This window comes from Mustela nivalis, assembly GCF_964662115.1.
Source record: "Mustela nivalis genome assembly, chromosome: 1".
Lineage (NCBI taxonomy): Eukaryota > Metazoa > Chordata > Mammalia > Carnivora > Mustelidae > Mustela > Mustela nivalis.
Genome location: NC_139020.1, coordinates 84773330 through 84786617, shown reverse-complemented (window position 1 = coordinate 84786617; position 13288 = coordinate 84773330). Strand labels below are relative to the sequence as shown.

General features: G+C 40.7%; 1 protein-coding gene across 1 annotated transcript in view; it reads right to left on the bottom strand.

Moving 5' to 3' along the window:
• Nucleotides 1-13288, bottom strand: part of OTOL1 (otolin 1) — a gene marked incomplete at its 3' end in the record, with an annotated part of 70995 nt that overhangs the window by 6056 nt on the left and 51651 nt on the right. Inside the window, exon 2 of the mRNA XM_082696672.1 lies at nucleotides 2947-3318. Coding sequence (XP_082552798.1) covers nucleotides 2947-3310 — 364 coding nt within the window. The 5' untranslated portion in view covers nucleotides 3311-3318. The remainder of the gene's footprint in view (nucleotides 1-2946; nucleotides 3319-13288) is intronic.

Here is a 13288-nt window from a genome sequence, read left to right as displayed (position 1 = left end):
ACTACACTTCCTGCATGCCCAGACTTGTTTGAGCCTTCGGAATTCTCTCACAACCCCTGACTGGAGTCATTTATGGCCAGGTTCAATGAAATTGTACTACTCATCTTAACTTCCCCTTAATTTTTGTAACTAAGGCTGATGGAATGGAGAAAATTATATTCAACAGAACTTTTCTTTGAAAAAAAAAAACCACATTTGTTTGGAAGACAGTACTCATAATAGAGGTTAAAGCCAAAGGCAAACTCAAATAACCAAAGGTGGTGATTAAGTTCTGTCTAGAAAAAAAAAAGGAGAGCAGAGAGGAAAGGAGTGGAGAAGGAACAGGCAGGGTGGACAGAAGCAAGCAAGATGGCCAGTTGCAGTCCGCTGTGCAATGTCTCCCTTCCTCATGAGCCCCAAATACCCATTGTGGTTATACTATTCAAGGAAATGATAAAGGGCAGTGGCCAGGTTGCCACAGGGAGCACACAGAAACTGCATGGGAGGGCACAAGAGGCAGCGAGGCTCGCCCATCCATCCAGGTGACACATACATGTGGGCGAGATGGGTATAAGTACTAAAAGGCTAGACATAATGGGAAGAGCAGGTACACAAACCAAATCTGACTCCACATTCTGCATTTAGAGGCAGTATAACCTCCAAAATTACCTAAAACTCTTGGAAATGTGATTAAATCATCCATTGAAATGTAATAATATTTTTAACAGCTTGTATGAAGATTAGACATGGTAAAAAGTGTTTAACGGTTCTTGGCACATAGTAGGTAACTATAATTACAACTACTAAATGAGAGAAGTTGGAGATAAAATTTCATGTAGACTCTTACCTTTGCTAACTATTAGTTACATTTGTACACTTTAAGGCATTTTCATTCAGAAACTATAAAATTAGGCTTGTGACTTTTAAAGTCCACATTTAGTATCCACATTACAGTGGATAATGTAAATGTCATGTGTGCAGTGTGTTTGTGTGCGTGTGTGTGTGTTTGTGTGGTCAAGAAAAGAAAGATAATGAAGAAAAATTAAAATAGTTGTGTTTGTGTTGGCTCATTTTCATTTTCAAGCTTGATTAATGTCCCTCTTATGCTAGATTTCTAATTTTTTAACAAAATGGTATTTTTGAAACACTCTAGAACAAATGTCTATGAATCTCAGAAGCAAGACCCTATGGGGCTGACTATTTCCCAAGATAAGAAAAGACTCCTACTACAACTACCTGGAAAAAGAAACACAGTTTTCTGAGCATTTATCCATCCCAGGTACCGCACTGAGCCTCTCTTGATGACCCCATGAAGTTGGTTTTATTCTTATCCCATTTTACTACTTTGAAAACTGAAACAGAGGTAATGAAGCTTCCCCAAGGCTGGACCGTGAGAGACAAGACATTCTGAGCTCCTAAACACTCTGTGCAGAACCAGTCAGACTAAAATATATGAGCACCCCAGGCAGGCAAAGTATTTGGCACATCTCCAAAATATTTGTCCTATGTATTTAAAGGAGAGGCTGAGCTCTGAGAACAGCCCAGCTAACCCACCACTGGGTAAAACCAAAGCTCCTACATGACAGAACCACAGCCTTAGAAGACAGTTCAGCAGCCAGCTGTGTTTGCTTGACCATGCCTTTGGAGGTCTTCACCCCCTTGTGCAGCTCACCAGCCAGAGATGATACTAAAGAGAAATTTGGGTAAATGTAATTTTCTCAGTATCATTGCATTTCCAATAATGTTTCCACAACCCAGAAATCTCCATGCCCTGACCACTGCCCAGCAACTGTCCCTTTTCATTCCAGCTCTGCATGAATATTGATCACATTTCCCAAAAGGTTCCTGTTAGAAGACAAAATGAATGAAAAGCTTAATGAGAATGCACAATTCCTGATTTTATAACTTGACGTTCCTCAGGCAAGACACAACAAATATGTCTATATGGTCTTTTTCCAGGGGATAGCAAATTTGAAATTGACATTTTGATCTCAGTTTTACCTGATTTCTCTGCTATAAGACATGTAAAAGCTGAAATGTATTACAGTAAAATCCAGCATGTGCATCATGTGTATATTAAAGGTATCTGGAATTTTGAAACATGTTACCATGGTCTTCAATGGAGAAAACTGTGGGACAAGGATACAGTGCTGCCTGGGAATTTCAAAGAAGAGCAAACTGAATCCTGCTCCTTATTCTCCACCTCACAGACATGCCATTTCTAATCTGAACTACAAAAAGCACTCCAGAAACCCATCAGGCAAGCACACACTCTAACCAGACAGCAGAATTTTCACTTACCCTTTTTACATCAGCCATTAATGAAAAGACTACACCGGAAACATGTAATTTGAAGAACCACGTAGCAGTGCTGGGTTTGGGAGCCCAGTTTCTGCTCTAACCAGCACTGTCCAATAGAACTTTCTGCAATGATAGAAATTTGGGTATCGGGACGCCTGGGTGGCTCAGTTGGTTAAGCAGCTGCCTTCGGCTCAGGTCATGATCCCGGCGTCCTGGGATCGAGTCCCACATCGGGCTCCTTGCTCCACGGGGAGCCTGCTTCTCCCTCTGACTCTGCCTGCCACTCTGTCTGCCTGTGCTCGCTCTCGCTCTCTCTCTCTCTCTGACTAAATAAATTAAAATAAAATTAAAAAAAAGAAATTTGGGTATCTGTCCAGCACAATACAGCAGTCATTGACCCATGCGGCTACTAAGCATTTGTAATGTGGCTAGTACGACTGAGGAACTGAATATTTAGTATTAATCTTTATGTTTATTTTTATTCATAGCCGCACATGTGGCTTCCGGGCAGCACAGCACCCATTTGCATTTGTTCCCATGTTACTCCTAGGTCTGTCACCATTCGCAGGACAACATAGAAACCCTCCTGGCAATTCTGCCCCCAATCCACCTCTCAACTCCAAGGTTACCCAGGTAACAAATACCGCTTTGGGTATGTTCAATTACCTGGCTTTCCAGTCTGTCCAGGTTCTCCTTTTGGCCCTGGTACAAATGAACAACAATCACAGCAGTTCAAAAAGATATCAGCCGTGTCAAGAGTGAAGTTTTCGAAGGGGAAGAGAGTGGCAGCATCGAAGGCAGACTCTGGGGCTGAAGGGCTTGGGGTTGCTTCTGTCAGTTCAGCAGCTTCCATGAAAGGAACTTCCTTTTCTTCTGGAGCTGGGCCACTGGACGGCTTGAGACCCTTCAGCATCTCTTTTCCCTCAGATTTCTTCGTAAATTTAGTATGTGGTGTGGTCTTTGCTACTGTGTCCATACCAGCAATCGCCAAAATAATTAAAATGGCACAAAGCCAAGAAAACATCCACATATTTGAGGCTGGAAAAAAAGATATAATGGCAATATATATACCTATTACATGAGATCCCAATGTAATTAAGAAGTGATATAAATATATAAGAAGGAAATATAGGTTCATATATGAACTATAAGAATAAACAGTATGATAATATTGAACAATATTTTAATGTATTTTAATGCAAATATATGCTTGAATCACAACAGGATATTTTATTTACTTAAAGTATTCATTATAAGGAACATTTTGTTTCAATTCTCTTTTCTGGTACTTTTCCTAGTGTTACATGTTCTAAAATATTGTTCTCAATCATTCAAATTATCTTGCCAACTAGCAAACATGATCTATAATAAATGCAACATGACTTAATAGCTTATACACCCTGTGGAAAACAAATATGTATAATTTCCTGACTGACCTCAGTCAGATTTATAGGAATCAAATACATTTGTATTAGAAGGAGATGAAAAATATTGAGCTGAGTAGTGTATTCCAGCAAACTCAATTATTTCGAGAAAAATACTGGAGAAAGAGTCCTTAAATCTACTAGGGCTAATGGTCCTGTTGTGAGAGCAATTTTTTAGAATCTATTGTAATAAATGGAGGGAGAGAGGGAATAAAAAATCATAAACGTGAATATATGCTATGTCCTTAGATTCTTCACATGTCATTTAACTCTCCAGTACTTTGCTTTATAATTTGAGGAGTTTTTCTGAAAAGTCACATCTATCCTTGTATTATTTTAATGGGGCAAAGAGTGACTATTCTTATTAAGGCTTTTATTAAACAGAGTGATATGACATAAAGTTTCCAATGAAGTAAAATTGTGAAGTTCTTAGTGGTGTGATGCCCAGCAACTCACAACAGTCCAGAGCCTGCTAACAGATGGCCAGGATTAGAAATACATGCTTTCTGGAGCGCCTGGGTGGCTCAGTGGGCTAAAGCCTCTGCCTTTGGCTTCGGTCATGATCCCAGGGTCCTGGGATGGAGCCTTGCATCAGGCTCTCTCTGCTCAGCAGGGAGCCTGCTTCCTCCTCCCTCTCTGCCTGCCTCTCTGCCTACTTATAACCTCTGTCAGTCAAATGAATAAATAAAATCTTTAAAAAAAAAAAAAGAAAGAAATACATGCTTTCTGGTTGGAAAAAGGAGGAGTATGAGGATAAAGAGAATGGAAATAAGGACAGTGATAACATCTAGTATTTATAAAGTTCGTACTGTGAGTAGGTGCCTTATATTCATCAATCCAATCAGTTCTCAAAACAGCTCTGCCATGTAGAAGACACACCACTGATCACCTTCACGGATAAGGACACAGGGACCAAGAGGTTAAATGCCTCACTCAAGATCACACAATCAGGAAGTTGTGAATTCAGAACTGAAATCCAGGTCTGTTTAACTTCAAAGCCTCAACCCTTTCCCACAAATCACGTGGCATTTGTAAGGAGGAGATTTAAGAACAATAAATCCAAGCATAGAATCAATGCGAGAGCTAGAAAGGAGACAGAATAATTCAGAACAGATGAGAATGGACAATGATAGGATGCTACATTTCTAAAATCTTACAAAAACCCAAATAAGTTAACTTTCCTTCATGTGGTCTTTGCTACCATATTCATCTACTCAAACAGTATTTACTGAATATCAACAAAGTCACAAGCACTGAGAAAGCAAACATAAGCCATAGTCTCTGTCCTCAGGAAGTGTACAGTCTACCAGGAAAGATGAAAAACAACAAAAGCAGAAAGGGAAGTATGAAGGGCAAATGATCAAACTGCATTTCCCCAAATATAGATCCCACGCCCCTTTCCTCCCCCGGACCCTGCAAGAGTGAGCATATAAACCACGGTTGCCAAGCATCTCTAAAAGAAAAAGAAAGAAAGAAAGAAAGAAAGAAAGAAAGAAAGAAAGAAAGAAAGAACCACTTTCTTAGAGCAATCTCAAAATCTCCAAAGAGAATAAAGACCTAAATGTCATACCTGAAACCATAAAAATCCTAGAGGAGAACACAGGTAGCAATTTTTTTGACGCTGGCCACAGCAACTTCTTTCTAATATGCCTCTTGAGGCAAGGGAAACAAAAGCAAAAATAAACTATTAAGACTACATCAAAATAAAAAGCTTCTGCCTGGTAAAGGAAACAATCAACAAAACTAAAAGGCAACCTACAGAATGGGAGAAGATATTTGCATAATGACATATTTGACAAAGCATTAGTATACAAAATATACAGTACACACCCATAAAAAAAAACAAATAATCTAGTTAAAAATGGGCAGAAGACTAGAATAGACATTTTTCCAAAGAAAGCATACAGATAGCCAACAGACCAAAGATGTTCAATATCACTCATCATCAAGGAAATGCAAATCAAAACTACAAGATACAACATCACACCTGTCAGAATGGCTAAAATTAACAACACAAGAAACAGCAAGTGCTGGCAAGGATGTGGAGAAAAGGAAACACTCTTGCACTGTTGGTGGCAATGCAAACTGGTACAGACACTCTGGAGAACAGAATGGAGGCTCCTCAAAAAGTTAAGAATGGAACTACCCTAGGATCCAGCAACTGCACTACTAGGTATTTACCCAAAGGATATAAAAATACCAATTCAAAAGCATACATGCACTTCAATGTTTATTGCAGTATTACCCACAATAGACATATTATGGAAATAGCCCAAGTGTCCACTGATAGATGAATGGGTAAAGAAGATGTGAGATAGATGATTGATAGATAGATAGATGGATGAATGATAGACATAATGGAATATTATTCACTCATAAAAAAGAATGAAATCTTGCCATTTGTAACAACATGGATGGAGGTAAAGAGTATTATGCTAAACAAATTAAGCTAGTCAGAGAAAGACAAATACCATATGATTTCACTCATGTCAAATTTAAGAAACAAAACAAATGAGCAAAGGGGGAAAAAGAGAGAGAGAGACCAAGAAAGAGATTCTTAACTATAGAGAACAAACTGCTGGTTACCAGAGGGGAGGTGGGTGGCAGATGGGTGAAATAGGTGGTGGGGATTAAGGAGTGCACTTGTGATGAGCACTGGGTGTTGCATGAAGTGAATCACTGTATTGTACACCTGAAGCTAATATACTGGATGTTAACTTACTGGAATTTAAATGAAAGTTTAAAAACTTAGGTACAGAGAAGTTAAGTAGCTTGCCCAAGATCACAGTGTTAATAAGCAATAGAGCTAGGATTAAAATCTAGGCCCATTTGACTCTAAAATCAACCCACATAACTTTCAGTGTGCCATGCTGCCTAGGGATTAATGTGTGATCATTGAGACTGCAGAAGGAAGTAAGTCAAACCATCATGGAGCTCAGCTCTAGTCCCTTCAGTTGAAGAAAGTGGCTTCCCACAGAGAAGAAACAGGAACTTAATGGGAGACATGAAAAAAGAGGTATTAGAAGTCTGGTTCAGGCAGTGGAATGTATCACTGTGGAGCAAACAAAGTTACAGAGGGAAACAAAGCACATCCAACCGGAAACCAAAGAGCTACAGAAAAAAATAAGCAGAGCAACTAATATAAGGAAGGTGCTCGGTGTCCCTATTTGGGAGTGTGAATTGTCCTCATACATGTTTTCCTTGCATTGTGGCTTCCTGCTTCCCAGTTTAAATATAGATGTTAAAGGATAATATAGTTGGTACTTTAAGACTATGATGAAGCTTCCCAGGAATCAGAGATGAGGAAAAACATAAAACCCTTTGAAAAACAGCAACGCAAGAGTCGATAACAAGCTGACGGTGCATATATATAATATCTTTTTAATTGGAATTTTTTCATGTTTATGCAAAAACATAAAAACCTAACCAAAGGAAACTTCCACAGTGAGTTAAGCAAGTAAGGGCTTCAGACCAAATTTTAAGTCACTAAAACAATAAAACATAGCTCAAATGCAAAGTCTGACTTTAATGGAGGCATAAATCTTAACAGATGGATAAGAAGTAAGATTTAAAAGGAGGTTGAAGTCCCCAGTAAACACAAAGACAGTAGGCCTTTTTACTCATCCTGAAGACTGCCTGGGCTATCAGCATTTCAAGAGCAGGAAGTTGGGTTTCTCTCTCTCTCTCTCTTTTTCTGTGTTTTCCATGCCTAGCATAATGTTTGCAAATAATATGTATCCCGTAAATCTCTGTTGAACCAAAATGCAGTAAATGTAGTAAATTGCATTGTATTCTCCAATTTTCTACTCCTCCCCATATTCACACTCTTTGATACATGGAGTTTGCATCATCTGCCACAAAAGAAACGAGGTCTATATTCCAAACTCTTGACTTTGAGTTCAGTTATGATAGGACTTTAGCCTGTAGAATGAGGTGGAAGTGACAGGGTGCCATTTCCAAGACTAGGTGTCAAGAGACGTTATATGTTTCTGCTTGCTCTCTTGCACTTTTTGGTCATTTCCATGAGAAGGATGTACATGGCCAAGCTTGCTAGCCACAGAGAAGGATGAGAGACATATGGAGCAGAGCCACTCCAGGTAAGTTGCCCTAGCCAAGCACAATCTGGATAACAGCCCCCATCTGATCCATAAAGACATTATGAGCCCAGGTGAGACAAACTGAGGTCAATCTAGATAACACAGTCCTCACGAATCCCACAGATACATAACAGTTATCTATTGTTGTGCAACTAACTATCTCAGACTAAGTGGCTGAAAATAAACATTTTATCAGAGCTCATAGTTTCGTGGGTCAGGACTGTGGGCCTGGATCGGCTAGGTGATTCTTCTGCTCCATAAGACATCAACTTAGGATCACGTAGCAATGCTCAGCTAGTGCATGGGCTAGTCTGGAAAGGCTTCACTGCCAAGTCCAGTGCCTTGATAGAAATGGGACAAAAACTGGGCTCTTCAACCACCTAGTCCCTCTAGCATGCCAATCTCAAGATTGTCAAGTTTCTTCAGTCATGCCTTAGAGCTTCCAAAAAGAGTATTCCAAGAACACGGAAGTGGTCAATCCATTTAGACTATACCTGAGAAGGGCACAACACCACTACTGTTAAGTTCTATTAGTCACAGCAGGCACAGAGGCCAGCCAGACTCAAAAGGAAGGGCCACAGACTCTCATTCTCAATGGGAGGAGTTTCAAAACAGTCTCTGGTCATCTTGAATCCACCACAGACACTCAAACTGTAATTTGTAAGCCATAGAGTTTTGACAAGGTTGGCAGCAAAAGCTAACTAATACCAACAGTTCCAGCCTCTGGCTTAACACCATATTTGCTGTCATTGAGACAAACTGACTCAGCAGGCTCCAGGCACACCATTTTATCTTTACCCAGCAGCAGACCTCTCGTGTGCTCCTCCTTCCCATCCATCAGCCCCCACAGTCCTGGAAGTTGCACCCATTCCCAATTCCTGAACAGAAGCTGGGCCAGCCCTTGTTGAGTTGCTCTCAGAAGGAATTGTGAAGATGCTCAACCGTGAATGCCCCTTCTAACCTTGAGATTCTATGATGTGATTTGATAACAGTAGATATTTCATCAGTAAGTAAAAATTTGCTCATAGCATAAAATTTCACTCGAAATATGGGCAACATTACATTTCTTTTACTGATATGCCTTTGTCTCTCATTAAGATAATGCCCATGCTTGAGAGGACATTCTTTGATGATCTGTTAGTTTTTTTCTCAGTAAAGTTCTTTTCTCAGTATTTACACTGACTTAAGAGTCTACATTTGTAAAATGACTTGGCAAGTTTAATATTGAGGCTAGCGCCATGGATTACCAAAAAATGTAATAACTGACTAGCAAGTACTATACTATAAGAACTAAAAGCCACTGGCTTTGTAGACAGTCAGCCGTAAGGTTCAGCTCTTCTACTTACTAGTTGTTTCATTTGGAGCAGGTTACTGTACGTCTCTAAGTCTTGGTTCCTCGGTTCCAAAAGGGAGGTAATAGTAGCTTCATTTTGTGTGGTTGTGAAACTTAATGAGATAATGCATGAATAGGTCTTAACACAGTGCCCTTAGCAACTGTGAGCTATTATTTTTAGTGAGGATAAGAACTCATGAATTTAACTAGCCAGAAATAGTATTTCAAAGCCGTGACAAGTATCTCCTAGTCTCATATTATGTCAGTGGCCTTTGGCCCCCTTTCCATCTCCTTTTATGTACTCCTCTCTATCTCAAGGACTCAAAGCCTAAAAATTACTTTTCCCAGAATCTCTGTCATCAGGGTTCCAGTTCTGCTTCTGCCAGCGAGAGATACTTGCATAGCACAAGAAGACAAAAAAATAGCAGAAGGCATTATTTTCGGCTGGCTGCAGCTGGAATGCATGGACTTGAGCAGAACTAAAACACACCGACATCATTTCCTGTCTTGGTTCTGTGGGTGGCTGTGACCACTGGCAGCAGTTTTCTTCAGTTTCTGCCATGGGCATCAATAGCAAAGTCCCAATACTCTGAAAGCTAGAGACAAACCTGGCAGCTAGTAGCAGCCCTGTGCCCCTCCCAACCAGCCCCCACCCCCGTTTCAATGACTGCATTAGTGCCCAGTTACCTATATTAAATCCAGATTTAACTCTCTACTTAATCCTGAATCCTGTATTACTCTTCTTCTCCATTTACTTTATCTCTACTTCCTTTATTATAAACTCTCAGCCTGTCTTAGCCTATCTCATATTCAATCCTATATTCTCTTTTCTCTTACCCCAACCACTCCTGGCCACCCATAACCTCTTAATCTGTTACATCCCCAAAAGTTTTGTCAAAAGATCCTCCCACAGGGCCACCTGGGAGGCTCAGTGGGCTAAGCGTCTCCCTCTTGATTTTGCCTCACATCTCAGGATCATGAGATGGAGCCCTGCATAAGGCTCCATGCTCATGGGGAGTCTGCTTGAGATTCTCTCTCTCCCTCTGCCCTCCCACCTTAAATTAAAAAATGAAGTCTTTTTTAAAAAGATCTTCCCACAATCTTCTGGGCATACAAATATATAATCCCCACCAATGTTGTCTTTCAGATGCATTTTTGAATGCTGATTGAAGTATAAATGTAAAGACTTTGAAATAATCTGAGGCACATGGATATGTGTGGATCAGTTGTCAGGTGACAAAATGATGATCTTTTCTGACTTTATACAGAGCAATCTTCCCCCTCTGACCCCTATATAGTTACATAAGATTCTAAGATGGATCTTTATGCATATAGCATTCTTTTCCTACCTTAAGTTACTTTTAATTTCTCACATTTCATTATGGCTGATATTCCATGCTGTGCTCCTTCCCATACCCAAGCTTCACATTATTCTTTCCTTCTTTCCATCAACAAAAGTTTATTAAATACCTACTCTGAGTCAGACATCGTATTACACGCAGGAGTTAGAGCAAAAAATATCTGCTGTCATAGAGCTTACATTCTAACGGCAGTGACAAATACCAGACGGTAAAAACAATCAATATTTCAGACTGTAATAAGCACGATGGAGGAAATAAATAGGGGTATTTGATAAAGAGTGACAAAGAAGAATGGTTTCAGATAGGTTCTTAGAGAAAGCCTATGGGAGGAAGGAGCACTTAAGCTGATAGGAAGGCCTGAGGAAAGAGCACTGACGAATCAGAGGGAGTTCACCACAGGAGGAGCAAGAAGGGCTTTCCAAGCAGCAGGAGCCCCATGTGCTCCGTCACAGAGAGAGCGGGAAGGCCCAGCCTCTGCATGTCTGGGGGGAGAGAGAGAGAGAGAGAGAGAGAGCGCCTGGCATGGTTTTCCTGGAACACATGGAGTAGCTGCTATAATCCATAAGGATTTGGGCTTTGCCCCGCAGGCTGTAAGACATCACTGAATGTTCAAGCAGGGGAGAGACCCGGCTGCTGTGTGGAGGGTGGTTGCAGACGAGACAAAACAGGAAGCAGTAAAAGCAGTGGGAGTCAGGGTAGTCCAGGTAGTAAGAGACAGGGAGGCTCACACATTTGTTGCCATTATTTTATAAATTAAAAGATCAAGCCACTCTGGAAAATAATCATTATTGTATTTAATATCTGTCTGAAAAGTGAGTTTGTAACTTAATTAATTTGGAACTTAACTTTACAGTTTGAGTCTAGATGGGTCCTGAGAATTGTGGTGTTAATATAGATCACCTCGAGAAAATGAAGATGAGAGAGCAAAGTAGGAGTCTACATGTGGGAAAATTCTTGATGACTATGATTAATAATTATTTTCCCTTAGGAATATGAGATGAGGTTTAGTCATTGATCAAGGTTTAAGTTCAAAATACACAATGAATCAGAGATAATTTTGCACTAGGCAGTGCAACCTAGACACACAAATGTTTGCCTAGAAATGATGCTCATTAACTTTTGTCTCCCTAAGACCAGAGTTAATGAATCCCTAGCTTCTCTGAGTGGATTTTAGGAGTAAAAGGAGTTCTTAGCCCCAGCTGCTGATAGAACAGCTTGAGTGGGACAAACTGGGTTGGGCTGAGAGGCTTCCCTGCGCTCAGGGAGGGAAGGAAAAGAGACAGGGTTGTAAGACGTCTGAGCTCTGGTCAAAACACAGGGATGACTCTGCGCTTGTTCTACAGGGATGTCGGTCTCCCCCGTAACTTTCCCGCTTCAGAAAATAAGGGAAAGCAGAATGGAGAGTTAGGGGCAGCAGCTGCAAGGGATCACTACCGTCACACCCACTTCCTGCCAGGTCACCCTCAGGACGAAAGTCCCACTACAGGAGGAAAAGGAAAATGGGGAAGGACAGTTGGCACCGCGACCTCCTTCTTTCCTGCAGAGCTACATCCATCCACTGATCCATCCTACCCTCCTTTCTTTCCTAACGTGCCTAGTGTTGAGCTCTCGACACTAGGCCACCTCTAGAGAGAATTTCCAATCCGTTCTTTTCCTTCCGCCCCGTTCTTCCAGCGAATTCAGACGAGCCTTCTAAAGCCCAGATTTTCAATTCCTTCGCAAATGTAATGCCATCCAAGGGAAGAAGGAGAAATTTTATAACCGCAGATTATTTCTCACTTGACTGTTTAAGGGCAATTCCAGAGTGATTGTAATCAGCTCTGATAAGCTTTGCTCATCCCTTTGTATTGATAGATGCGGCAAAAGCACCATAATTTCTATAATCCAGTGGGAGACTAGTTCTCCCAGAGTGTCTAAATAAGTGAACCCATTGCGATTTTATTAAAGACATTGAATATCATACGACATCCCACCAAGTTACGTGTTTCTTGTATTTAACAAGGGTGCAGTAAAATAGAAATGTTCTCAGCATTTTTCTGTTCGATAAAAGGGATTGGCTTTGGCTCAGAATCTAATTCTTAAAAAAGAAGAAGAAGAAGAAGAAGTCCAGCAGCAAACATACTTTTTTTTTTCCTCAGTGCATGTCACCACTTTCTCAGTTACTCCTCTTTTCCTCCCACCCTGTCTTAAATCAAGGCGGTATGACAGGAAGCAGAATGTTCCAAATGGCAAGTGAAGCCGGTGGCCCAGGATGGGGCGGGGAAAAACGACATGCACTCTGCAGAGCTGGGAGGAATCAAAACAGGGCAGGGCAAAGTCATAATTCAGGTGGAAAAGCGAACTCCCTCAACATGGGTGAGGAGACAGGTTAAAAATATACATTAAATGGAGACATAAAAATAAGCCCTCATTGCACATCTCCAAAACCTAAAAGAAACCTTTTAAGGATGGGATTCGGCAAAGCCAAGAACAAAACTATTACAACTCCATTTCATCTTTTTTTCTTTTCCTTCGCAGGAATTCCGAGTGTCTGCCAAAGTGGTTTTCCTGCTGTAGAGATAAGGAGGAAGGAGTTGGGGAAAGCACAGTGTGAATATCTGTGTGTGCGGCTGGAGAATTGTTTGGCTGATGGAGTCCGCTAATTGTAAGACAGCCGGGGAGCTGAGTGTGAAAGGTGGGCGACGTGGAGGAAAGGCCAGTTGGCTGTACTTCCTGCTCCTTTTTTCTGTAAACCTACAACTAGTCTAAACAATAAAATCCATTAATTGGAAAAAAGGAAAAAGCAATGGAGTC